Below are 27,361 nucleotides of genomic sequence, written 5' to 3' on the forward strand. Positions count from 1 at the left end.
GCGCCAGGCACCATGCTAGGTGCTGGAGATTCAACGAAGATCGAGACATAAGTTTTGCCCGTAGAGAGCCTCACAATCTAGGAGGAATGACAAATATATAAACCAAATTGTTCAAACATTTCGTAAGTTTGTTGTGAGGCTTAAACAAGATAATACATGTAAAACATATATCATAGAATAGCGTCTGGCATGTGATAACTGCTCAAAAATGTTAACTCACAGGCTTCTAAAAATTATTAATTGAAGTGATGCATGCTAGAATGGAAATTCATCTGGGGTGCAATGGGGTCTCAGTAGAAAACTCTCAGGGATTGAGGGAAGGTTTCACAGGAGAAGTGATATTAGAACTGAGTCCTGAAAAATAAGTGGGAGTTTAGCAGGTTGACAAAAGGAATAAGAATAAAGTTGTGGAGGCATGGAATAGCCAACACAGTGTGTTTGTGGAATTGTATCTGTCACTGTGACTTGAGGGTTGCATATTTACATACGAGTATTTGTGTGTGAGAGAGAAGAGGGATGGTGGGTGAGGGTGGACAGTAAATTACAAAACTGACAAGTACGCATTACTTACTGTGTGCCAGGCACTCTTCTAAACTTTTCTGGATATTGACACATCTGCTGTTCCCAGCACCCTATCAGGAGGGTACTCTTATTATTGTCTCCAGTTTACAAGGGAGGAAACTGAAGCATAGAGATTAAGAATCTTGCCTTAGGTTGCACAGCTAGTCAGTGAGAGAGCTCCGGGGCCTGTACTTTAAACACTGAGTTATGTTATAGGTAAGGATGAGACTGTGAGATCCTTTTATCCCAAATTAAATATCTGGGATTCATTCTTAGGCAAATTAAATTTGCAGTTCTGTATTTGTGGAAGGTGCGTGGAGAGGCACTATGGGAGATTGAGCTGAATCGCCCATGCTCTCGCCAAAATACTGCAATAGTCTGCAATGGATCAAAAAGGTGTTCACTACAGAGGTGGTCATCACTGCGGAGAGGCAGAGCAGCCATTGGGAAGGAAAACTGATGGCTTCTGGAGGTGTGTGGGAACCAGATAAGTTGAGGAAGACTTTTGAGCTTGCAGGAAGTATGATTGTATCATTTAACAAGACTGAATGAAGGAGGAAGAGAAGGTTTGTGTTGGTGGGGATGGTGTTGGGTGGGTGACAAGTTCATTTTGGACACGATGAACTTCAGTGCCTGTGCCAATCCAAGGGATGAAACCCAAGAGGATTTTTATGCACACATATAACACTCAGGATTTGATGAGGAGGGAGTCCCTAGGTACTTTACTGCTGATGGAGAAGAGGCGGGGAAAGAGCCAGATCAGGAGTGAATGGGAAGGGGAGAGATGCAGTGTAGATTTCTCCCCTAAGAGTGATCTATATTGTGGAGGGAAGAAGAGAAAATAGGGTGGTGGCTGGAAAGTCATGCAATGCAGGGAAAATTGTTTTGATTACTTTTACATGAGGGGAGAGACTGTCATGCTTATAGAGGTAGAACCAGTAGAAAGGGAGAGGGGATAAAGAGACAATAACAACAGATACATAATACTCATTCTGTTTTCATCTTGCAGTTTCATCATGCATGTGTCGAGGGCGTGGATTCACTGTTGGGGCTCTGTCTTGTTCATCATCACATTCCCAGCACTAGAACCGGCCCTTAGGAGGCGCTCACAAAGTATTGGTGGATTGAAAGATGAGGACATCTCTTAGCAAGGCAGGTGTAATTTAATCTTTGTTTGTTTTTAAGATTCACATTTTTAAACTTGAAACCTGACTTCTCACTACACTATCAAAATGTGCAGTGTCCTTTTAAGGTTAAAAAAATATACATAAACCTTTAAAGTAATCTACTTTCCTTGTCGCCTCTTTGTAAAGAAGCAATGTAGAAATTAAAATAAAGCCCCCATTTCATTGTGTTATTTAATCAAGTTAAAAGTAAGTTTTTGGGGATGGATAATAATGGAGATGACAAATGCAGAACACATTGTTGCTTCATGTTAGTTTCTGTATGCTTCCTGCAGTGACTGTTAGTGATTTCTAGAACTTTCAAGGATGCTAATAATTCAACAGTATTGGTACAAAGGACCCAGAAAATCTTCACCAAAGGCAAAGCCTACTAGAGAAACAGCATCATGCAGTGCTTAGGGACCCTAAAAAGGATGGCACAGCATTGGTTTAATCTATCCTTTGATTCAATACACCCCTCTCCTTGGAATTTGCACATAGGAAATAATCACAGATATGCAATGACAAGTACATAAGATGTTCCTCCTTGCATAATCTATCGGAAGGAAAATCAGAACCAGCCTAACTGTCCAATATGTGATTAATTATTTTGAAACACAAAATAGAATACTATTCAACCATAAAAATGCAGATCTATATTTATTAGACAGGAAAGATACCAATGGCATATTAATTTCTTAGAATTACACCACAGAACACCATATACTGTTTATGTGTTCATCGTATATGTATATAAGTGTGGAGACAGACTTTTGAATGACCATCACCCTTGTATAATTTCCTCCTCTTGAAATCTCTGAATAGGAGGGATAGCATTCCTGAAATTATGTTACTTTACATGGCAAAGTAGATTTTGCAGATGTAGTTCAGGTAATTAATCATTGACTCTGAGTTAATTAAATGGAGATTACCAATGTGGGCCTGGCCTAATCAAAGGAGCCCTTTAATTGTAGGTTTAGAGGTCAAGGGCAGAGCAAGCCAGAGAGTCAAAGCAGCAGAGACATTCTACTGCTGGCCTTGAAGAAGACGCTTCCATGAGTTTTACAGCTGCAAGGAACTGAGTTTGTCCAAGAATTTGAATGAGACCTGAGCGTCAGGGACAACATGGGACAATGGTCTCAGCTAACACTTTGATTGCCGTCATTTGACACCCTGAGCAAAGGACCCAGTGACTGGATTCTTGACTCACAGAAACTGTTTGATAACAAATTTGGGTTGTTTTAAACTGCTAAATTTTTGGTAATTTGTTATATAGCAGTAAAAATGAATACCATATGCAAAGAGACATATTAAAGAATGCTTAGCAAAATGTTGAAAATGTTGAATAGGTAGAAAGTGACTTAATTTTTTGCCTTTTTCTGCAATGTTTGAAATGTTTATAATAAATGTGCACTAGTCTCCTTCCCCCTCAAAAAAAAATCAAGAGGACTATTTCTATTAAAAGAAGGTAGAGCACAGTTCAAAATCTGCCCTGGTTCTAATAGTTGGCTAAGGTGACATCCAGAGCTTTAAGAGCCCATGGGAAGGTGGAGAAGCAGGCAAAGAGCCCAGCTGAGACCAAGATGGGCTTGAGGGCTCTGTGTGCTATATATTCAAAGGAAACAAAGTGGATGATTTAAGCAAGGAGTCCTTTACTGTCTTTAACTTAACTGACTGCTTAATCACTCTACAGGGTCATCTCATTTACAATCTGTCCAGAAAGATTTCAGAGAAAAGAAATCCCTAAAAGAGAAGAAAGAAATACGAGCCTGTAGCTTTGTTTCTGTAGCTTTATTAGGGATCAAGGGAAAGCCCAAATAAGGTGTAGAGAGAGCCCTAGAGGAGATGTCTTGGACCAACTTCAAGTTTAAACCAAGTGTTTGAATTCTTTTATTTTAAAAATGGCAGTGTGGAAGAAAAACACTCGTCTACCTTGCAAATTATTTGTGTATTCGTAGCAAATGAGCACAGCCCCACCTCTCTGGCTCTGCTGTAGACTCCTAATACAGGCAAGGAAATTGGTGATGAAAATGACAGCATGCCCTGGAATTGTTGAGCTCTGGCCGTTCCAGTGGCAGCAGGGATGGGGTGGAATTGGAGCTGATGGAAAAAAATGGGGACAAGTCAATGGATTCTGAGGCTTATCTAACAGAACATTCCAAAGTGGAAATGAAAGCCTAGACCAAGAAAAACTTGTCAGGAAAGGCAATGAAGCAAGACAACAACAGAAAACGAACTATCCAGAGGAAGGGAGGCCTGCTGGAGGTATCTTTTATGGAGCCGGGAGCTGGGAGCACCATACTACTTCAGAATGTAATTGTTCACTGTTAGGAGCAATTGGAGTGCTGAAACCAAAAAGGGTCATTTAGAGTCTCTCTGGGGTCATGTCAGTTAAAGGCCAGATATCCAAACAGGTGGAGACCAGGCCAGTCCCCTTGTAGGAACCAACTGCCACCAATAAAAGAGAGAAGATATGAAGGTCTTTGTTTTCGCTTGTCCTATGCAGGAGGGGATGGGTTTCTACAATGCTTATTGAAAAGTCAAAGTTTAAGCACAGTTTGATGTAGCTTAAGAGACTCCATTTGAGGGGTTGAAGATGGGGGTGGGACTTGAGTATGGGCTGTAAGTTCCAAAATGAAACTATGAAGTATATTTATAGTAGGGTCGATAATCAAAATAATTAATAACTGCTCAGACACAGACATGAACCAATTGGAAGCTGCAACCAATCAGAAAGGACACTCACTCTAAATGCAAGTACAGTCGTACCAGGGAGTACTGGATAAATGCCAACCCAGATGTATTCAATTACACATACAGTATGATAGTACTTAATAAGTTTCTTTCCGTTTACAAAGTTATTTGGGAGTGTGTCTTTCCTTAGTCCTGAGAGTACAGCCTTTCAACTCTCTTCTTAAGCTTTTAGGTACTGATTTTTTGAATATTTAAGAGAATTTACAACAGCTTTATTAACATCGATTTTTTAGAAAATTAAGGGACGATCATGTAGATTTCTTTTCTCTCAGCTTTTGATAGCTTCCCCACTTTGATTATCTGTTTTATTTTTTCATTGTGGCACCAGAAAATAGAAGAAACAGAGAATAAAACTAAATTTGACAAAAACATAACAACTCCCCACAGTGCTCAAGAAGCAGATATCACCCATTCACATGAACCATATTTGCCATCGCTACTCAGTAGAAGTTCCTCTGTAACTCTGTTGGATTCGCTCTGCTGGATTCATTTTGAAAATAAGACCCTGTCCCCCTTTACCACTCTCTCTAGCATAGCAAACTAGGAATTGATATCCCACCTGAAAATAAAAAAAGATTGAATTTTGAGAATATATGTTTGGATAATGCTAATGTATAAAAATATTTCTATAATAAATTCTGACCAAGTTTATCCATAATTATTGATGGAAGTTTTTAAAAATACAATCAACAGTCTTAGCAGATACCAAAGTCACTGTTTTATAGTATAAAGCTGTTTATGAATATAAAATTCTTAGGTTGGTAGGTCTTATATAAAATTTTTCCAAAGGTCTTATTAATCATGAAAAGAAATTAAATTGCATTCAGCCTAGCTTAGGTGGTGCATATTTTATTAGATTTTAATTATTCAAAAAATGGTAATGTTTGAATGGTATATATGATGAATCTCTTAGGCAGAATTTATGATAAACCAAAACATAGTATTTTTCTTATTATGAGATGTACCTTAGAGTTTTCCATGTGGTTTATTAGATGGCTTCCACTTTGTTTGGCATTCCAATTTCCTGAGAGGTATTTGTAATGACCTCTGATTTTTGTTTTTTACCTCCCAAACTTCTTCTTTGCTCACTTCCAAGTGGGACTAGGGTAGACTAGGGACTGCAGGCACTTTAGAGATATTCTAGGGTAAGTGTATGACAGGAAGGGAGGAGGGTCTAGTGCAGTGATTTTCAATCTAAAAAAAAGTTCCTTGCTAATTAAAAAAAATATTTTATAACACCCGTTAGATAGCTTTCTGTACAGATAATTTCTAAAAGATCAATATAATGCACTGTAATGTACAAAGAAATGGAGAAATAAAAGGATATACATAAAATGAATAATATATATTTCGACAGATAGATATCAGGAAGATGATACTACACATCAAAATATTCCTATAAAATGTAAAATCCTTAAGGGGTTTGGTAGACCCCAATTTGTAAATACTTGTATAGTGGTTAAGAGTCACTTCGACAATGGCAGAATAAGGACCTTCAAAAATCTGTTTTTCCATAAAAATAATGAGAATACTAGTAAACATGATCAAAACCAACTTTTCCAGAGCTCTGAAAATTAACCAAAGACTTGAAAAAATCTAAGGAGGATTTATTCAACAAAAACAAATGAGTCTCCATGAGAAAGGTTATCTTTGTGACATTTTAATTTGCCTTATTCCCACCCTCTTCTATATATCTCCATGGTGTCTTGAAAGCCAACAGCCTCACAACTATAGTAGCTCTAAACACTTGCAGCTTATTAACCAATGAAGGGAAGAAAATGGGATTGGAACTCCCTGGCAGTCCCATTTTTGAAGAATTGTCACTACTTAACCTGTCAGCTATCTAAAATGCTCCATTCTCAGGGCTCATTTTTATTTGATCTGATTCAGAGCTCACTCTGTGCAAATAGCCCTATTCATAGGATGCTTTTAAAAAACAATTGGAAGAAATTGTTTAACATCACAGCTGCCTGAAGCAGTGATGCAAGTTGGGGATAATACAGGCTGCCCCAAGAAACTTAAAATGAAAACCAAGGGACTGAGATGTCCATAGGGGATTTTGAACAACTCTAACATATGCCTGAGAGTCTAGATGGCCACACACGTGCAGGGCTATGTGCATACCCAGGAAAGTCCCAAGAAAGCACTAATCGCTCACCTCTGACTGACATTGAGATTCTGTACAAGCAGGAAGTGAAGGCTACAGCAGAATTGTAAACTTCCTGCTGGATCATTGAAGACATTCCCCCAACACATATACACAGAGCTCCTTGGTAAGACTGGGAACTTATTGGTTCAAGGTATTTAAGGAACTCTGTATAATTGTTAGTGGTCCATTAAGTTAACCCAGCAGAGACTTCAGTGGCCACAAATGATAAAGAACACAGACTTTAAAGAATTAGTTCAGGAAAGTCACTAAACAAACAAACAGCAACAATAACAACAACAGAGACCAACAACAGACTCTGGGGAGCGGGAAATCTGATTTTCAGAGTTAACACATTATATTATTTAAAATGTCTAGTTTTAAACAAAAATTACAAGACACACAACAAAACAGAAAAGTATGGACCATAGAGAAAAAAGAAAGCAGTCAAGAGAAACTGTAACTAAGGAAGCCAACGCATTGGGTTTATTAGACAAAGATATTAGATCAGCCATTATAAACATGTTTAAAGAACTAAAGAGAGTAATGTCTAACTAAATAGAGAATATTAGTGAAAAGATAGAAATTATGGAAAGGAACAAAACAGAAATTTGAGAGCTGAAAATTAGAAGAACTGAAATGACATTTCAATAATTTACTAGAGGTCTCAAAAGCAGAATTGAAAGAAAAAAAGTCAGTAAACTTGAAGTTCCCTGAAATGATCCAATCTGAATAACAGAAGAAAAATAAGAAGAAAAATGAATAGAGCCCCAGATAGAAGTGGGACACCATGAAGTGGACCAACATATTTATAATGCAACTTCCTGAAGGAAAGGAGAGAGAGAAAAGAGAAGAAAGAATACTTGAGAAAAAATAGCTGAAAACTTTCCAAAGGTGATAACAGACATTCATATACAAATCTGAGAAGTTAAAAACCTTCAAATATGATAACCTCAAAGAGATATACACCTAAACACCACATAGACAAACTATCAAAAGCTGGAAAAAAAGAATCTTGAAGATGGCATGAAAACAGGGATTTATTACATAGAAGAGATCACCAAGAGGATTAAAACTGACTTATCAGAAACTATGAAAGCTAGAAGCTAGTGGGATGATGTATTCAAACTGCAGAAAGAAAAATTGTTAACCAAAAATTGTATATCTTGCAAAACTCTCCTAAAAAAAGAACATAAAGATAACTATATAGAGAAATAAGAAAGATAGTTTGGAGCATATTTGTTTGTAATTCTTCTCCTCTCTGTTTTTAAACATAACTTTATAAAGCAGTAATTATAAAATTGTGTTGTATTTATAAAATAGAAAGATGTAATCTGTGCTACAAGAACAGACAAAAGGCAGGAGGAATGGAACAAAGTTATTATATGCTATTGAAATTACGTTGGTATTAATTTGAACTTGATAATTTTTAAGTCATGATGTTAATTGTAACCCCCAGGCAAACCACTGAAAAAACAAACAAACCCTGAAAAACAGTAAAAAGAAACAGAAAAAGAATTAAAATGGTACACTAAAATATAAATACTTTACATAAAATAAGGAAGTAACAGAGGAATAGAAGAAGAAAACTTCTTCTAGAATAGAAGAAGAAGATAATACATATGGAAAGGAAATAATAAAATGACAGATGTAAATCCTACTTATTGGTAATTACATTAAATGTTAATAGACTAAATACTCCAATCATAAAGCAGAGATTGGCAAGATAGATAACAAAACATGATTTAATTATATACTGTATAGAAGAGATACACTTTATATTCAAAGATACAAATGGGTTGAAAGTAAAAAGATGGAAAAAGATATACCATGTAAATAATAACCAAAAGATAGTTGACGTGGTTATATCAGACAAAATAGACTATGGCAAATATTGTTAGGAGAGACAGAAAAAGACATTTCATAATGATAAAAGGATAATGCTATCAGGAAGACGTAACAATTATTAACATATCTGCATTTCATAACACAGCCCCAAATTACATGAAGGCAAAACTGACAGAATTGAAAAGTGAAATAGACAATTTAACAATTCACCAAGAGTCAGGGTGTCTGGGTTGGATAAAATTGGTGAAGGGGTTCAAAAGACATAAACTTCCAGTTACAAAATAAATAAGTCATGGGGATATAATACACAATGTGGTGACTATGGTTAGTAATATGGTAATATTTAAAACTTGCTAAGAAAGTAGATATTAAAGTCTCATTTCACACACACACAAATTGTAATTATGCACAGTGATGGATGTTAACTATACTTATTGTAGTGATAATTTTGCAATATATATATACATATGGAACCATTATGTTTTACACCTATAACTAATGTATGTCAATTATACCTCAATAAAATAAACAAACAAGACAAAAACAATTCAACAAATACAAGTTGGAGACTTTAATATTACACTTTCAATGGATAGGACCAGCACGTAGAAAATTAGCAAATAGAAGACTATAACAACATATAAACCGACTAGATATAATGGACATCTATAGAACACACCATCCAACAATAGCAAAATGCACACTATTCTCAAGTGCAAATGGGATATTCTTTATTATACACCATATATTTAGCCATAAACAAATCTTAATGTTTGGTGCCTTAACATTTAATGTAACTACTAATAAATAGGATTTACACCTGCCATTTTGCTATTTCCTTTCTCTATATATTATGTCTTTTTTCTTCCTCTATTCTGCCATTACTTCCTTACTTTGTGTAAGCAGATATTTTCTAGTATACCATTAATTTTTTTTTCTGTTTCTTTTTACTATATATTTTCAGTTTTTCTTCGTAATTTCCTTGGGGATGACAATTAACATCATAACTTAAAACAATCTAGTTCAGATTAGTACCAATTTCAATAGCATACAAAAACTTTGTTCCATTCCTCCTGCCCTTTGTGCTGTTATTGTAATACAGATTATATCTTTCTATATTATAAACTCATCAGCAAAATTTTATAATTACTTGTATGTGAATCATATTTCAATAAAGGTATTTTTTTTAAAGTAGGATCTAGGGTGAGCCCCCTTGAGTTTATAATTCAGGTTTTCCACTTATTGGCTGGTAACCATGGTTAAGTTACTGTGCTTCAGTTTCTTCATTTATAAAGGAGGAAAATAATAGCAATTACCTTAACAGATCATTAAAGAACTAGATGAGCTAATATATGTTACCCACGTCGATCAGGATCTGACACAGAAAAAGTGTTCATAAGCTATTTTGATTCTTTGGAAAATACTTTTTCAATCCTTCTTTTAAGACTCTGGTGTGGAGTCAGTGTATATTCTTAGTTCTATAACGACAGTTCTCATGATCTCGTCCTAGGTGATTTTCTTACAAACAATTTGGCTGACTGTAATGTGGTTAACAAGACAATCTATTTGAAAATAAATATCTTGGTTAGCTGTTGACAATTGTTAACGTGGCTGCATCACAGGATAATTTTATAAACCCGTAAGCATCTTCAAGTAGTTTTGTCTGTATTCGGAATTTTTCTCTTACTTTTTTATTTGGCATTCATTTTTTGATTATTGTTTTCACATACAGTGATTAAAACTTAGGATAACAGAACAATATGCAAGTCCAATGAGTTAGAACACACTGAGCACTTCAGTGTACAAGGTGGATTAGTTTAAATTTCAAAAACATGCCTACAGTGTGCTAACCACCAGGCCAAGTGCAGAGGTTGCAATGAGAATTAGGATTGGTGGCTGCGTTACACCCAGGGCTGACTCCCAGGTATGAAAGCTGCTTAATTGCCACTCTAAAACTTACTTTCAAAGAGCTTTGTTTATGGATTCAGTACATTGCAGCACAGATTTTTTTTTGCATTTGGAGTGAAAAAACAAAACAAAACAATAGCAAGTACACTCTTTCCAAAATGTACTAAAGGAAGTTGGAACTTTTTTTTTTTAAAGAACCAGATGCACTGAGTCCAGTCAAACAATTACCAGTCAAGAAATTTTCTGTGTTGTGTTTGATTTCTATTTCCTCCCCCCCCGCAGCCCCCCCCCCCCCGTCCCGGGAAATGATGTGAAGCCAATTTGCAAAGCAGCAGCTATATGTGAGTAAGCAGGTCATAGTCCAGCCCTGTGCAGGTAAGGGGGTCACCACACAAAGCAAATGGTGGACCCTGCTGAATATGGGAGAAAAGGCCTCACTTGAAGAACAGTGAAAATTATTTAAAAAATAATAATTTTAGAGCTGCGAATGATCCTATTGCTCATTAAGAACAAACTCATACATTTATTCATTTACATCTGAGAAAATTAAGGCCCAGAGAAATCAAGCAATTTGCTCAAAGTAACCCAGCTAATTTGTGGCAGTGTTAACCATATTGCTTTGCACCATGGAGAGAGGGAGGGATGGAAAAAAATTTGCAAGAATAGTTTGCCTTGATTTGGTAGTTTTTCGATGAAAAAACAAAATATTTTTCCTGAGGAAAAACAAAATAAAAGTGTGATTTCTTTTAACTTGGATCAGTGACTAATTCTTAGATTGTTGAAACTTGGAGCCAAAACTGGTAATACAAATTTGCTAGTTTACAATTATCTTAAAAGATAAATCGAAAAAATCCAATTTAATCAAACGTAATTAATTTCAAATGAAAAGGCAAAAAAGGAAGTAAAGTCTCTTGCTAATTATTTTAGCACTCACTGGTTTTACAATTATCTTTAATACCATATAAGATGTGTAAAACTCTAATTAGGATGTTTTTTACATCTGCCAGTTGGCCAATGTGCCAGCTGGACTTTGAGAAGCAGACTAGTCAGTGTAAGGCCCTTGATGTACACACGTGTGCTCAGTCTGCTTCTCTTCACATCTTGATGGCATGCACAGGACATGCTTCCTGCACCGGACCTGGAACGCCACTGTCCGGAGAGGAACAACTTTCTCTGGGAACATGAGCAGGATGGCAAAGGTCACATGAGGGAGGGACTTGGAAGGGGTGGGCTCCAAGAAGGAATCTGCAACACTGACTATTGGACCCTAAAACAAAGAGGGTTTGTTTTAAAGAAAGCAGGACCTAGGGTTGGACAGGCCTAGAGGGTAGAGAAGAGGGAGAGGTCGTGACAGATGGATAATAGCAACACATCCCCACTGCTAAAACAGTCCCATTTACAATTGCTGGTTAATTTCTCTCTGAATCCTTAGTATTAACTCCATCCGCTCCTTGTGAATGCACTGCCTGGGTGAATCAGTCTTTTCAGGAAGGCAAGCAAAGAGCTAGATGTTCTTGATGTTGTACAGGAAGGAGCGGCAAAGGGCTGCATCATGAGAGTTAGTTTCAATATTCAACAACCTAGTCAAACAATACAAGGTAACTCTGCGTGAAACTCCATTCCTCCTTGTCCAGTCCTGGAAACAGATGCTCTGCGGTTGTCTCATCTTATCATGTGAACAGCCTTTCCCCTTCCTCCTCTGGGCTTAGGATGGAAGCCCCTTCCCCTCCTCTCCATGACTCCAGGCTCACATTATAGCCCACCTTCTATGTTTTATAGAGTGTACTATACGTGGTTGTCTCACCCACAAACACTGGATGGGGCTCCTCAAGGGCAGTGACCTGGTTAATTTTTCTCTGAATCCTTAGCATCTAGGCATTCATACATATTAGTGCACGATAGTATTTGTTGAACGAATTAAATAATATTTATTCAGTTAAATTAGCATTTAAAATTTTTTCAACCAATTCTATTTATTAAGTTCTTGTTCTATGCCCTGCAGGCTGTTACATGCTGCCAAGACAAAGAAAACTAAATTAGATCAGTCATTGCTCCCCAACACCCCACCCACCCCCGCCCATGGGGGTTGCAGTTTGGTGGAGGCAAGCCAGGAGGTCAACATAGTTCTTTCACCCAGAATTATCAAATCTGATAGTTTTCTCCACTAAAAGAATCCGGTATAACGCTTTCATTTATGAGAAGAGCCTTTCATGGAAATACCTTTTACGACCCTAATAAGTGCCACCATCTTTCTTTTAAAATCGTTTCCATTTCCATTGTGATCATCATATAACGATGTGACTAAATTGAGCTTTTTCCAGGTCAGGCCAGAGACTTCACCCCTGCCCATCAGAATGAGCCCTTACTCTCCCTCCTCAATGAGCCCTCATATCCCTATTCACTGTTGGATGGCAGCTAAACATTGCGCAAGCGTCTTCATTAAACTGTCCACAATGATTCATAGATGCCTCCCCCAGAGGTTACACATAATTCAAAACCCATCAGCGCACTAGGGACAGGCGGCTTAAATTGCTCCTTCCAGGATATGTTATCTTGCGTTGGCCCATTTGGAATTTCATTCGCTACCCTGAGGTCAATTGCTCTGCGCAGCCGTGCCCATCTAAGGTTCTGGGCCCCTCCCTGTCCTGAATCGCTAAGAAGCTGACTCTTCCCTGTATAGGCATCAACACTATGTCCACTCTGCAAAATTGCTGGACCCTGTGAAAATTCTGAGACACTCTCAGAAGGGAAACCCATGGTGGCAAACCAGGAAGCAGGCAAATAAACAGCCAGCTTGATGGTTTGTGGTAACAAGGGTGAAGAGTCAGACCATGAGAGGAAATCCAAACCTCGCCTCTCTTGGCTTTGGAGCATATTTAGCATGACACCCCCTCATATGCATTCTTGTGCTCTCCTCCTGGCTTATTTGTGGGCTGTCTGAGTCATGGAGAACAGGCCACCCTGGGTCCTTGATACCCAACCGGATAAATTAATTCACCACAAACCGTGTACCATCAGTGAAGAGATAATGAAGGCACAAGAGAGAGAAACCAAGAAATCATTCTCATGGTTTCCTTTAGAAAGAAAGGAAAGAGGCAGGGCCTGGGGGCAGGAGCCACATGCAAAGTAAGAGGACATTGGGGCAAGTTTTCCAGACTGGAGCCTGTGGAAGGAAGTGAGTCTGGGGGCTTGGGTGAGGCCAGTTGTTCCTGAGACCCCTGTAAGAAAATTTGCTATGCCACATGTTGCCAGCCACGCTGCACTGGCCTCCCAGGGTCAGCTGATGCCCACCAGATCCTCTCTGCCCTCACCTCAGCCTCTGTCAGCCTTGTGGTGACCCCTGTTCTAAGCAGTGGCAATTACTGATCTAATTAGCAGGCACCAGCAGGATGGTAAGTCCCTCACCTGGACTACCTCATTTAATTGTCACAACCACCCCAACAAGAAATAGTCACTATTAAGATTGCCCTCATTCTATTGATGAAGAAACTGAAACTCAGAGAAGAAAGGCCATTTTTTCAAGGTCACACAACAAGTGCCTGCCCAAGCCGGAGCTCAACCTGGGGGTCTGTCTGTGGTGACCATGTACCGATGATGTGGCCAAGAACAGCTCCCACCAGCCTCCTCAATCAAGAAAGGTCTTAGAAATACTGTTGTTTTTCTGGAGCATCTGTAGCTTCTATGGTCCACTAGTGTTTGTACTGGGGAGGCACACATTTCTGCTTTTATTTTAAAAATACCCCAAAGTAACCAAAATAACACAATCATCTTTGGACACTGGCACCTCTCTTTTCCTGACGGCTTCAATGTGCTTAGGTTGATGGCGACATATTGCCTCCAAGAAATTCCAGCTGTGTGACTAATAATGCAGGCAATAAAAACAGCTAACATCCATTAGGCACCTGTTATGCTTGGCTCTGTGCTGAGCAAAGTAGAAAATTTTGTCGTCTCCACTTTAGAGGAGAAAAGAGAGGCACAGAGAGGTTGTGCCTTGCCCAAGGTCACACAGCTCATCAGTGGCAGAGCCTGGCCTTGTTGGGACCCAGACCTGACTGAGCCCTTTATTCCTGGTTGTCTGTGGCCTGGCATGCCTAACTTGTGTTAACATCAGCCCTTCAGCTAAGTCAGGATATACTGGAAAGCTAACTATGCACCTAGTGAGGGGAGGAAAGAAGGGCCTAGGGTAGTGGTCTGGCTGTGGAGGATGAGTAAGGATCCCAGACCAGGGAACGCAGTCCCAGGATGATGGGACATTTGGGAAAGGCAAAGAATGTGCAAAGGGGGACAAGGACAGCGAAAAAAAATTGGAGTAGGGAGCTGGAAGAGGAAAGGGTTACCAAGGGCAAGATCTCTCAGCTTCACAATTTTGCATCAATTTTGTTTATGGCCTTGTGAGGTTATTTGTTGGGGTGTCTCATGGGGATTTATAATGAGAGGTATTTGGATCAAGAAATAGGGAAGAATAATTTCCAACTGCAGTTGACTACAAAGGTAGTGTGTGTGTGTGTGTGTGTGTGTGTGTGTGTGTGTTTGTAAGAAAGAGGTACACAGTGCAGAATGCCAAATAAGTCTCGCTTTGCCACTTTCAAATGTCACAATGGGCTTTTGGGGTGGCTATTTTGGTCTATTTTTTGTCATTTCATATACATGCAGGGTTGCTATACTGTAATTCCAAGGGCTTAAACACTGCTTTAAATTGCTATTCAGTTTACAGAGGTGAGGTTTTGTCTTGTCTATGCTCTCTAGCTTACCATTGCTCAGCTCCTTCACTGAGAATGAACTGCACTGTTTTTTCATTCATAGCAGCACTTTGCCACCAGTTCAGGATTTCCATCTTTCAACATTCTCAAATGAGCGTTCACTGGTACTGGTGAGTTAATATTGCTCCTACAATTGTGATCCATTCCTGCAACATGGGGGAGTTAAAGCACTCCTAACTTTTAATTTCTCCTAAAGTGAGCTTATAACTTCCTAACATCCCCATTTGGATACTTTGCAACTGGCAGCGTTTTAGCTTTATTATTTATAAAGAACAACTAGAGGAGACACATTTTTGGTTTGGAAATTCCACCTTGTTCAATGCCTGGCTTTGTCCTCCCATACAGAACTTCATAAATATTCTTTAAATTTTCACTCTTAGGATTTTTTCCCTCTTTATAGAATATTGTTTTGGATGGAGGGGAATCCCATGGAAAAAGGAAATTTCTTCGGGATCTTAAACTCCCTGTAGCCAGCTTGTGATGCAGCTGGTCAGGTCAGTGAAGGAACCGTGTGGTTGGCATTTGGTAACAATTTCAACTTTACTCCCATTTTTATCTCTGAATGAATGATGAGGTCACAAATCAAGATGAACCACATCTTTACACTCAAAAAAGCAATCGTATATTGCAAAGGCAAAAAAAAAAAGATTGTGGTTAACGGTCATGTGGGTTTTATTCTCAGCTTAACAGATGTGTGACCTTGAGCAAATTACCTTAACCTCTCTGGGCCTCAGTTTCTTCATCTGTAAATGGAGGTAATAAGCACCCACCTGATAAGAATTAGATAAGACTATGCACACACAAAGACTGGTACATAGTAAGTATTTAATAAACGTAAATGTTAGCTATATTATTCTTAGAGTATTGACAGAGAATGCTTGGCTCCTATAACTGCCATTCACTATAATATTCATATACTAGGGTAGAGAAGAACTAATATAGTCTATAGCCTCTACAACGATGCCCTTTTACAGTGGTTGTTGTCGTAACGGGATGACTGATTTTTATTACTAGGAACAAGTTCAGTAACATTTCTCATTCATTAGGTAAAAACAATCCCTGACAATCAGACATTTCTGCCTATGGTATCGAACATTCCTTAGAATAGAAGAGAAAGAAACATTAGATCAAGTCTGTCTTGTGGTAAGTGTATAATGTCACTTTAGTTTTACATCAGCAAATGTCCTTGGAAATCAAACTCACCACACTGAATCTTTGGTCATTCTGGAGTTCACGTTCCCATCTTCTTCCAGGAAGATGTCCATTTGCAGATTGGCATCATTATCATGGGCTGAGAAATAATTGGTAACAACTCTTGCTGGTATCCCAAGGCATCGCAGAACTGTAGAAAAGGACAGGCCATAACTAAACACATCACCCAAATTTACTAAATACATAGAGAACAGTCCCTTCTCATGAGTGATTTTCTTCTTTACCATTGTCAAAAGTTCAGAAATAACAGAAGTAAAAACAGTGAATCACTGAAGTAGTAACTAGTAAAAGTTTATTGTGCACGCACCAAAACAAAAACAAAAAACAGTTTGCAAACCAGAGCACTCAAACCAAAACATGGGTGAGGCTCAGGGGTGTACTGTTATAATGCAGCTTATGTGGTCAGAAATCAGTGACTGTTTACTCTTCACAGCAATTGGTTAGATTAGAATTTTCTTAAATGACAGGGAATTAGCCAGTGGTTACCTTATACCAACCTTGGGAAACAGTTCAAGTCTTGTTTATGATTTCCAGAGGCATAAGCAAGAAATGACCCAGGCCAACCTAGTCTTGCAAAATAAGCTAACGTAAGCTCTGTTTGTATGACTAAACTGGTTTGTCTGCCCCAGAATCTTCAAGGCTGGTCTCCATTGGCTTTTGATTTTAACACCAACATGAAAAGCCCCTTTGCACATATTATCCTCAAATATTCTGTGCTGGAGAAGAGGGACTACTGCCAGGCATCAGAGCTGCAGAGAAACCTTGCTGCATGATCTGAAATTGGGCCAGATGAAGCCAACTGGAATAGAAGCCCAGTAACAGGGCTCCAGTTATTTAGTTGCTGCTAATCATCAGATTGTCAAAGTAGTATTATTTTAGCCCAGCTAGGCAGACTATGCTTCTGAAAATAAAATAAAATAAATAAAATAAAAAAAAAAACACTAATAAGAAGTTAGGGATTTACAAAGCAGGTTCTCACTGGGGGTTGCTCTTCTGGATGGAATTTATCCTGTGATACTTGGTGGAGGGTGACACCACAGATTCATTTTAATTGTTAGATAATAAATTACCTGGATGCATTTCTTGCCATATGTACCTATTGATTAAACTTAATCCAAATGCCCTCTTTGGCTCCCAGGACACCACATATCAGGGCTCATTGAAAATAATTCAGCTGACAATTTTAAGATTAATGACTTGGCTTGCCTTTTATTTCTCAGAATAGTTTAGCATTTTTCACCAAAGACTATCCACCTCCTTCAATAGAACAACCTTGGAAGTCCAAAGTGGAGTCTGGTGAGGTAAAGCTTGGCACCAGGGTACCAGTAGTAGCTTCTCCCCTCCCGCTTCCCTCCAACTTCCCTCTTGGGGTTTGTTCTCACTGTGATGTCCCACATTGGACTTCTGTCTTTTCCTCGCTTACCATCAAAGCCTCGATTAGATCTAGTGACCTTTTGTACAAAAGACATAAATGGATGGAAGGTGCTATTTTAGCTGGTTCTAAGCCTGAAGGAGTTACACTGGGATAATGAAGTTATAGGCAGCAGGAGGACGTGGGGAGTCAGAGGGTCCTTTCTGTTTTCCTGGAGTCACTTCATGACAGTGGCTATATCCATTGGGTGCCCTCTACATAATCTTGGCTTGGGAACCATGAGGGAAGGGGATACCTTTAACCTTTAGCTCATTCTGAAGTTCATGCTTCTTTCTAGAACTTCAAAGACTTCTAGGAGACTGATACATTGACCATGATAGCTCTGAAGAAATATATATTCCTTTAGTACTTGGGTATACTCAAATGGCTAAGAAAATTATCTTATTCAGTTTGATGCCATGGAGAAACAAAACTCATGATTTCTTCTCACTTAAATCACTAACTAATTCTCAGACTGTCACACTTTGAGCTGAAACTGATAGGCTTCACTATCATTTATAAAAAATGGCCTTATCCCAGCTTCTGGACTCCAGCCTTTCCTTGATTTTTCTGATAAAAAAACATGCTAGTTTACTAGGTAAAATAATTTTAATGAGCAAGCAGAAAGGGCACTCCAACTCGAGCTGAATGTTTTCACCAAGAAATGGCATGTGAATGAAAATCATTCACCCTTTCTGATGAAGACTTACTGAATTAAATGTTTTTTTTTTTTAAAAATATTCACTAAATTAACAATAACATTGTCTAGGCCTAGATAGACAAATGTCATTTCAAAATTGATGCGCAAGGCAGAAGAAAATAATTTTGTACCCATATGTTTCCCTCTAGGGATTGAATATTAGGTGGATCAAAAACCAGAAGGGAAACTTGGGAGTAAAGATTGCTCATTAAATTCTGATATCTAATTGCTCAGGGGTGTCGAGACTCACATGTAAAAAATGGAGATGAAAAAAAAAATGGAGATAAGACCACCTGCCACAATCATTTCCATAGCTAGGGTAAAAATTAAGTGGCTATATTTACAAAACTTCTCAGTAATAAACAATAAGCAAATAAGTATATTTATAAGACTTCTCAATAACAAATAAGCAGCATACATCTTTTAAAATTATTTATTATTTTAAGTTTGGGTAATTTAACCTTTTTAAGATGTGGGGGAGGTTACTGAAAAAATGCAATATCCTTACTCCTACATCCTTACTTGGCCCCTGGGACCCTCCATTTCTCTGGATGTAGAATGATGAATTATGTAGGAAATAGCCCATCATTCTTTCTATAAAGATCCTGCAGTCAAAGAGAAACTATGAGTATATTTGGCCCAGAACAATTGAATTATGCATTGACTACATCCCAGAATAGCCACCCATAAATTCTATAGAGCCAACAGGGATTGCTAGGTCTCTTTGCCAGGTTATAGGAATAATGTTGTGAAATGAAATTTCCTTTACAATAAAAAAAACATTACTCAGGCTTCTGGTTAAGACGGCAGAGTAGGCAAATCTGTGCTTGTCTCCTCCCATGACCACATCACAATTACAACTGAACTACAGAGAAACCATTATTGAGAATTGCCTGAAGTCTAGCTGAACAGAACTCCTATAACTAAGGACACACAGAAGAAGCCATGTTGAGACTGGTAGGGGGGGTGGAGATGTGGACCTGGCGGGTCCTATGCTCACATGTTCCAGTTACGAATTGGGGGGGCTATTTTGGCTGTGGGGGGTCCCCTCTGAGGGACAGAAACAAAATCATAGATACAGAGAACATTCTGATGGTTGCCAGATGGGAAAGGAGTTGAGGGGTGGGTGAAAAGGAGAAAGGGATTAAGAAGTACAAATTGGTAGTTACAAAATAGTCACGGGGATGTAAAGTATAGCAGAGGGAACATACTCAATAGTATTGTAATAACTATGTATGGTGTCAGATGCGTACTAGATTTATCAGGGGGATCACTTTGTAAGTTATATAAATGTCTAATTGTCATATTGCACACCTGAAGGCAATCTAATATTATATGTCAACTGTAATTGAAAAATAAAAAAAAAGTTATTAAAAGAAAAACTATTTCTCAATTGGATACTTACATGTGTTAAAAACACCAGCAAAAACCCAGCACTGACCATACCGGACTGGATTCTGAGAACTCTTGTATTCCAACAGAATGTCAATGCTTCCAGTCCAGGCTGATGGGGGGACACCATAGGCATAGATATTGTCCCAGGATCCAACGAGGACACCGTTATCGTCTTTAGAATTAACCTAAAAGAGGTCACAAGTGGTGAGAAAGACAAAAGATCATTTAGAAGAGTCTTCTCCAGACTCTGACATTGGTCAAGCTAAGGCTTTCAGTGTCTTCTATTTGCCCTACATGATGAAAATAGTTCATTACTGTTCAATTCATTGTGATGTTGTCAGAGAAAGTGATGCAGTAACTAAGTGAGCTGGGGAAACTGAATAACCAGACTCCCTCTTAAATAGAGTATCATTATAGTGAGGAGCGGTGGATGGCAGATAGATGTGTGCCTCCACGTCCTTCGATGGTACACACAGGGCACTTGGTCTGGTTGAAATAGTGCTGGAGAATGATGTGAGGAAGAGAAGAAGAAGACCTACAGCAAAAGACAGCTCAAATAGGGACCAAGTCATGATCTTGTTGCAGTGGAAGGAGAATTCAAAACTGACAAATGGCAAAAGATGTATAGGTAGAGTGGGTCCCCAGAGTCTTATGGGCCAAGGAGTTTTGGCATTGATGATGAGAAGCAGATGCTAATGAATTGAAAAAGTCGACAGACGCTGTCATAGGAATCATAAAGAGTTAATAAGAAATTAGATCCCCAGGGATACCTTACAGAGTTTGTTTAAAAAATGATTCATTAAAGAAATACTTTCTTTATGACTGCTTAAGGTGATTAAAGTTTTATAGCTTTGTTAAAAGACGTTCTATTTACGTAAAGGACCTAGGTTATTACAGTTTAAATATGGAAGAGACTTAAGTGAATAATAGCAGTCTTGGATATTTGAAAACACCTTGCTATACGTTCAGACCAGTCGTCTGCTAGCAGCAGACCTCAAGTGCAGGAACAAAGATGTTTTGAATTTAGACAAGAAAACAAAGGTCAGGAATTAACAGTTCCAAGGCATCCTGTCAATTTTTTTTTCTTAAGATTTTATTGGGGAAGGGGTGTAGGGGGCGGGTGCCTATAAGGCACCATCACATAACTGAGAAGCATGAGATAGAGGAAGTTCCTTGGGTCTTTAGATAACACCCACATTCTGTAGGGGGTGTCTGGATGGCTTAAGATGCTAGCCTGCGGCAACCCTTCTTATGTTAATGCCCCTCCACCCAGCAAAAGAATGTATATAACCCCTGATTGAGCTGCAATAAAGAGAGACTTGATCAGAACTCCTGTCTTGTCTCCGGTCTTTGTGTCTCCCATTTTCCTCCCTTCTAGGTGCTTCGGGGTCCCTCGTGTAGTGTCCCGCGGGTCGGGACAAAGGGGAACAGGACTTTATTGGGGAACAGTGTGTACTTCCAGGACTTTTTTTTTTCCAAGTCAAGCTGTTGTCCTTTCAGTCTTAGTTGTGGAGGGCACAGCTCAGCTCCAGGTCCAGTTGCCATTGTTAGTTGCAGGGGGCATAGACCACCATCCCTTGTGGGAGTCGAACCGGCAACCTTGTGGTTAAGAGCCCACTGGCCCATGTGGGAATCGAACCGGCAGCCTTCGGAGTTAGGAGCATGGAGCTCCAACCTCCTGAGCCACCGGGCCGGTCCCCATTCTGTCAATTTTTTGAGGGGGGAGCACTGATGAATCTTACCTCTCTTAGTATAACTTTCATCATGTTTAATTATAGTCAGAAGAATGTCTAGATGGGCAGCAGTGGGAGTTTTCCCCCAAACTGGTGCTATTTCAACCATGTGTATACGTTGATGACAATGGTTTAGAGCCTTGCTCCTCAAAGTGTGGTCTGTGGACCAGCAGCAATGGCATCCTCTGGGAGCTTGTTGGGAATGCGGAGTCTCAGCCTGCTCTCCAGATCTGCTGAATCAGAGTCTGCATTTTAACAAAATCGCTAGGTAATATGTGTGCACATTACTTTGAAAAACAGGTTCAGACTATGCTGAGAACACATTAGTAAGCAATGTGAAACATATGATTGAAGCAGGTGTGTTTGGATTATAAAAACCATGACAAGACATTAAAATATAGTGAGTTTGTATGTGCTCACTGCCTTTTGCCCTTTAACAGCTCAGCATCAGCACTTGCCCAGACCCCTCTCTTAGGCTTGCTGAGTCTAGCTGTGTAGGAGTTTATCTTTCCCACTGGGTCTTGAGTTAATTGAAGACAGAAATGAAAGTCTGCCTCTCCGACTCTAGAAAGTGTTGGCAAAGAGCAAGTGCTCAATAGTTGTTGAATAACCATTTGTATTTGCAGTAAGCATATAGGCATTGTACAACTGAATAAGACTTTCTCCTTGGGGAGCAATAGATAAGAAATCAATCAAGTGGAAGTAAAGGTTACTGGTATTAACAGAGAAAGATGTACAGGTAGAGTGGGGGCCCAAAGGATGGAGTAATCACTTTTATCAGGCTAAGGGTGGTGGTGGTGGTGGTGCCGGTGGTTGGGGTGGTCGTGGGCTGACTAGAGGAAATGATATGAAATCTAGGTTTTGAGGGCCAGAATAGGCCATTTACATAGTGGAAACAGTTTGAATAAATGCTTGGTGGCATGAAACAATATGGCAGGTTCAGGAACCTGCTAGGAACTCTGCATGGGTATCATGTAAATAGGCAATTTTGGATGAAATAGAAAGAAAATATTAGAGGAAAATACTTCTACTCTGAATGACAGATCTTCCACTGAAAGGTGAGATTTACTGTAGCACTGAGTGGTATTTCCCAAAGAGGTTTCTTCTGGGGAACGTTCTCTAGAAGATCACTATTCAATTTGATTTAGACAAACTATTTTTCCCCCTTTATTCTGTCCAGTCAGGTTAAAGTGAAGGTAACCACCCAGTTAATTTAAGGTAGAAAAATCGTAATTCTTTGAAGATTTCTGGAGGACCTTGTTCAACTAACTGCAAACTTATGCCTTTTATGTAAACTTTGACTTTATTCTGTAATTCTATGAAATGATGGGGTTGCAACAGGGGTGAGCCAACCATTTTGGCTCTATTCATGATCAATACTTCTCATTGCAGTTAAATTGATTATTTAAAAATCTGCATCTATTATAATAAAACCAGAAGAGTGCCTTGGTAGGCTATGATGTGGTTTGGTCTTTGTGGATGTGGGTAGATTCAGCTTTAACTCACATTACCATTCCTTATCATTGAGAAGTAGAAGAGGGCCTATGAATCTCAGAGGTCAAAGTGTCTAAACTATGCTTCTGATGACTGATTTTCAACAGATAGTCATTAATTAGAAGGGCTATTTCTAGCTTATGGTTGAACCCAATCAACTAAGGGGAAGAGTTAAAAAAAAAACCCGCTATCTCCTCTACAGACCTTTTAATTGTTAATGCTGAGCTGTTCCCCTGTTGCTAGATAAATCACAACTCTCATTTATTAGCATTTGGCCAGATTAGCTACTGTTTTCTAATTAGAACATTGATTTCTGGGGAGCCTAGACACTGAAAGGGATAAGTCCTTAGTGGCAGATGTAAAGGGTTAAAGTAACAAGCCCCTCCCTAGAAAACAGGACATTTGGGGGTCACTTCAAGGGCATGCTGGTCCTTTTTTATGCCACAGTGGATTGTTTCAACACCCTATTATGAAATTAAAGCTTGACCAGTGACAGAATGAAATGTCTCAGTCTTGCATCACTGGTGGTCAAGGAGACAATATGAGCCCAGGACTTTGGACAGGGAGTGTTACTAAACATTGTTAAGGTTGCACTACATGGTCCTCCCATAATGGCTACAATATTGGAAAAATGAAAAACCAGGCCTCCCCGCCCACCCCAACCACTGTCAGCAACCTCAGGGGCATAACATAATCCAGTAAACTTCCAAACATGGTCTCCCCAAAAGATGAGGATTATGGAGTGGAAGAAACAGGCACCATGGCTCAGCTCTTAACCCTAATCATCAGTTCTTCGGAAGCCCTACTGTCAACTCAACAGTATCCTGAGATTTCTCATTTGTATTTCAAAATCTGGAAAGAAACAAACTGAATTAAAATGCTGATCTTGTCCTTGTTCTGAGTGAATAGTGGACACAAGTGTTGTGGAGAAATAGGTGAAAAAGGGTCTACATCTCTAAAGAAGTAAAGATTCTGGGACTACAGTAGGGAAAATTAAACAAAGCCTAAGAGTTAGTCCCCCATGTGAATGAGACGTATCTCCAACTAGGTTGAATGGATTCTGGAATGAGAAATTTGATAGAATCTTAAAAGAAAGAGTAGAGCCCAAGTATTGTAAGAGAGATTGCCATTTTTTCAGCTAATTTCCCCTTCCCTGCTCCAATCTTTTTCAGGGTACTAAAGAGTAAATAGAATGAAATACATACTGATGTTCAGTGGAGAAATCAAAGTAGTCTTAGATTGGGAAGAGTCAAGATTTTATCTACACTATATTAGAGCAAATAGAACACTTGGAGAAGAGTTATGCAAGTATGAATAAAAAGAAAAGAAGCAACGAGGAAAGGAGAAGGTGAGAGAAAGTCAGGGAGGGAGGGAGAGGGAGAGAGAATATTAAAAAAATAATACATAGAAGAAAACAAAATTAAGAAACATAAAGAATTTTCTCACAATCTTTTAGGAGATCACAGACCTAAAGACACAACTTGAGGACCAAATCATATCATCGTAGAACTAAAAATAAATTATAAGCTGTAAAAAACAGAATAGATACTGCTAAAAATAAATTAATGACAGAAAAAAAGCTTGAGATAAAGAATATACCAATAAAACTGGTGAAGAGATGAAGTTATTTAGAGAGAAGCTGACAGTTATGAAAGATAAGGATGATAAAACATAAGGATAATCAGTATCCTTAAAATAGAAAACCCAACAAATGAAACAGAAAATACATTCAAGACATAATATAAGGAAATTTTACCAAATTGAGAAAAATTGGATTTATACATTGAAAGAGCAATCTGCTTAGCATATTTCAGAATTGCACACTTGAAACCTATGTAATTTTACTAACCAATGTCATCCCAATAAATTTTAGTTAAAAAAAAAAAGAAAGAAAGAAAGAAAGCAAGCAAGCAGGAAGGGAGGAAGGAAGAAAGGAAGGAAGGAAGGAACGAAGGAGAGAAGGAAGGAAGGAAGGAAAGAAGGAAGGAAAGAAGAAAGAAAGAAAGAAAAAAAGAAAGAAAGAAAGAAAGAAAGAAAGAGAAAGAGAGAAAGAGAAAAAGAAAGAGAGAAAGAGAGAAAGAGAGAAAGAAAAGAAAGAAAGAGAGAAAGAAAAGAAAGAAAGAAAGAACAATCTGTGCTCCAGGGTAAAGTGATGCAGAATGCTAATTGCCTAGGAACTTTAATTAATCAAACTATTTGAATGTTAAGATAAAGAAATAATACAGACAAAAAATGCAAATTAACAACAGTGAGGAAATTAGCTGCCTTTAGACTTCTCCACAGCACCATTCGATGGCAAAACACAGTAGATCAATATTTACCTAGTCCTGAGAGAAAGAAAGGTTGACCCAAGAATATTGTGCAGTGCTAAGATATTCTGCAAGTATAAAAGCAACCCACACACACTTCAAAGATGGGATCTCAGGGAATACAGTATCCATCAGAACCAAACTACATTACTAACAAGTGTCACCCAAATAAACTTTAATTAAAAAAACAAGAAAACAAACAAACTACTTGAAAAGTGGTATCAAGATAATTATGGGCTGAATGAAACAAAAAAACTTAATCCAGGAACAGAGACTTCGCGGTAAACGTGGTGAGAAAAATCCATGTAAGTATAAAAATGTTGGAGAATTGTAGTAGTAGGAGAATGAGTATGAATTTTAAAACTTGGTAATGTAAAAATAACAATAATCCTAAGAAAAATAGACATTAGGGAGGAAAGAATGGAAGTGCTAATGTTTTAAAGTGTTGATCTCTCTTAGTTAATTGACATCATCTAAAATTAAAACATAATTTAAAAATATAATTATTCTTTTAATGGTTTCATGAATTTTTAATAATCTCAGAGGGATCTGTTAGGAAATAATATTTCTGGTAGTGAAGAAACATTTGAAGTTTAATAATTTCTTCTGTTATAATTCAGTATTTTATCTTCTGTGAAAGTAAAATTAAGTAAAACTTAAATATAATTTGAGTACAATTAAGAGTAATATTTTAAATTAAATAGCATGATACTATTTGGCATAAATACAAACAGACCAATGGACCACAATAGAGAACACAAAAATAGACCCCAGGAAAATAGTTAACTAATCTTTGACAAAGTTGCAAAGGCAATTCCATGGACAAAGAATAATCTTTTCAACAAATGCTGCTGGAACAATTGGATATTCATGTGTAGAAGCGAACTTTTACTCATATCTTGTACCACAGATAAAAGTTTTCTCAAAATGAATTATAGCTTTCCTAAATATTAAACCTGAAACTATAAAACTTCTAAAAGAAAACATAGGAAAAAATTTTTGTACTCTTTGGTTAGGCAAAAATTCCTTAGATACAATACCAAAAGAAGTACCCATAAAGATTATATTTAAAAGTTTGCCTTCATTAAATTAAGTACTTTTTCTCTTTGAAAGACATTGTTAAGAGAATGAAAAGATAAGTTCAGAATGGGCAAAAATATTTGTAAATCACATGTGTGATAAAGGGCTTATACCCAGAATATTGAAACTCAATAATAAGAAAATGAACAAAATTTAATAACATGGGCAAAATAGTTGAACAGATACTATGTCAAAGAAAATATATAGATGACAAATAAACACAACATAAGATGCTCAATATTATTAGTCATAAGGAAATGCAAATTAAAACCCTAATCAGATTAGAAAATCTAAAATTAAAAAGACTAATCAAATCAAGTGTTGGGGAAGATGGGAACACCTGGGACTCTCATGCACGTGGGAATGTAAAATGGTACAACCATTTTGGCAGTTTCTTAAAAATTAAACATACACTCATCAGATGAACCAGCCATCCCACTTCTAGGTATGTATCTAAGAGAAATAAAAGCTTATTCTATACAAATATTTTTACATCAATATTTCTAGCATTATTGATAAGAGGCAAAAGTGAGAAAGAGCTCAAATGTCCACGAACAAGTAAGTAGACAAATTGTAGTTCATCTATACATGGGACATGACTCAGCAATAAAAAGGCATGAACTACTGCTGCACACAATAACATGGATGAGTCTCCCAATGAGAAAGAAGCATGAAAGACATCAGACAAAAAAAGAGTACATACTGCATCATTCCATTTATGTAAAATTCTAGAAAATTCAATCAAGGTGTAATGACAGAAAGCAGAGCAGTGATAATCTGTGGATGGTAGACAAAGCAGGGAGTCATCAAAGGGAGAAATTACAAAGGAAACTTCCAGGCAGTGATGGGTGTATTCATTATTTTCATTTTGGTGATGGTGTTATGGG

General features: G+C 38.1%; 1 protein-coding gene across 2 annotated transcripts in view; it reads right to left on the reverse strand.

Moving 5' to 3' along the window:
• F13A1 (coagulation factor XIII A chain) overlaps positions 1-27,361 on the reverse strand; it is a 196,665-nt gene that overhangs the window by 63,230 nt on the left and 106,074 nt on the right. For both annotated transcript variants that reach the window (XM_081055341.1, XM_081055342.1), the window contains 2 exons: positions 19,869-20,043; positions 16,344-16,482 (listed from right to left, as the gene is read on the reverse strand). In XM_081055341.1, coding sequence (XP_080911467.1) covers positions 16,344-16,482; positions 19,869-20,043 — 314 coding nt within the window. The remainder of the gene's footprint in view (positions 1-16,343; positions 16,483-19,868; positions 20,044-27,361) is intronic.

The sequence above is a fragment of the Rhinolophus hipposideros genome (genome assembly GCF_964194185.1).
Source record: "Rhinolophus hipposideros genome assembly, chromosome: 8".
Taxonomy (NCBI): Eukaryota; Metazoa; Chordata; class Mammalia; order Chiroptera; family Rhinolophidae; genus Rhinolophus; species Rhinolophus hipposideros.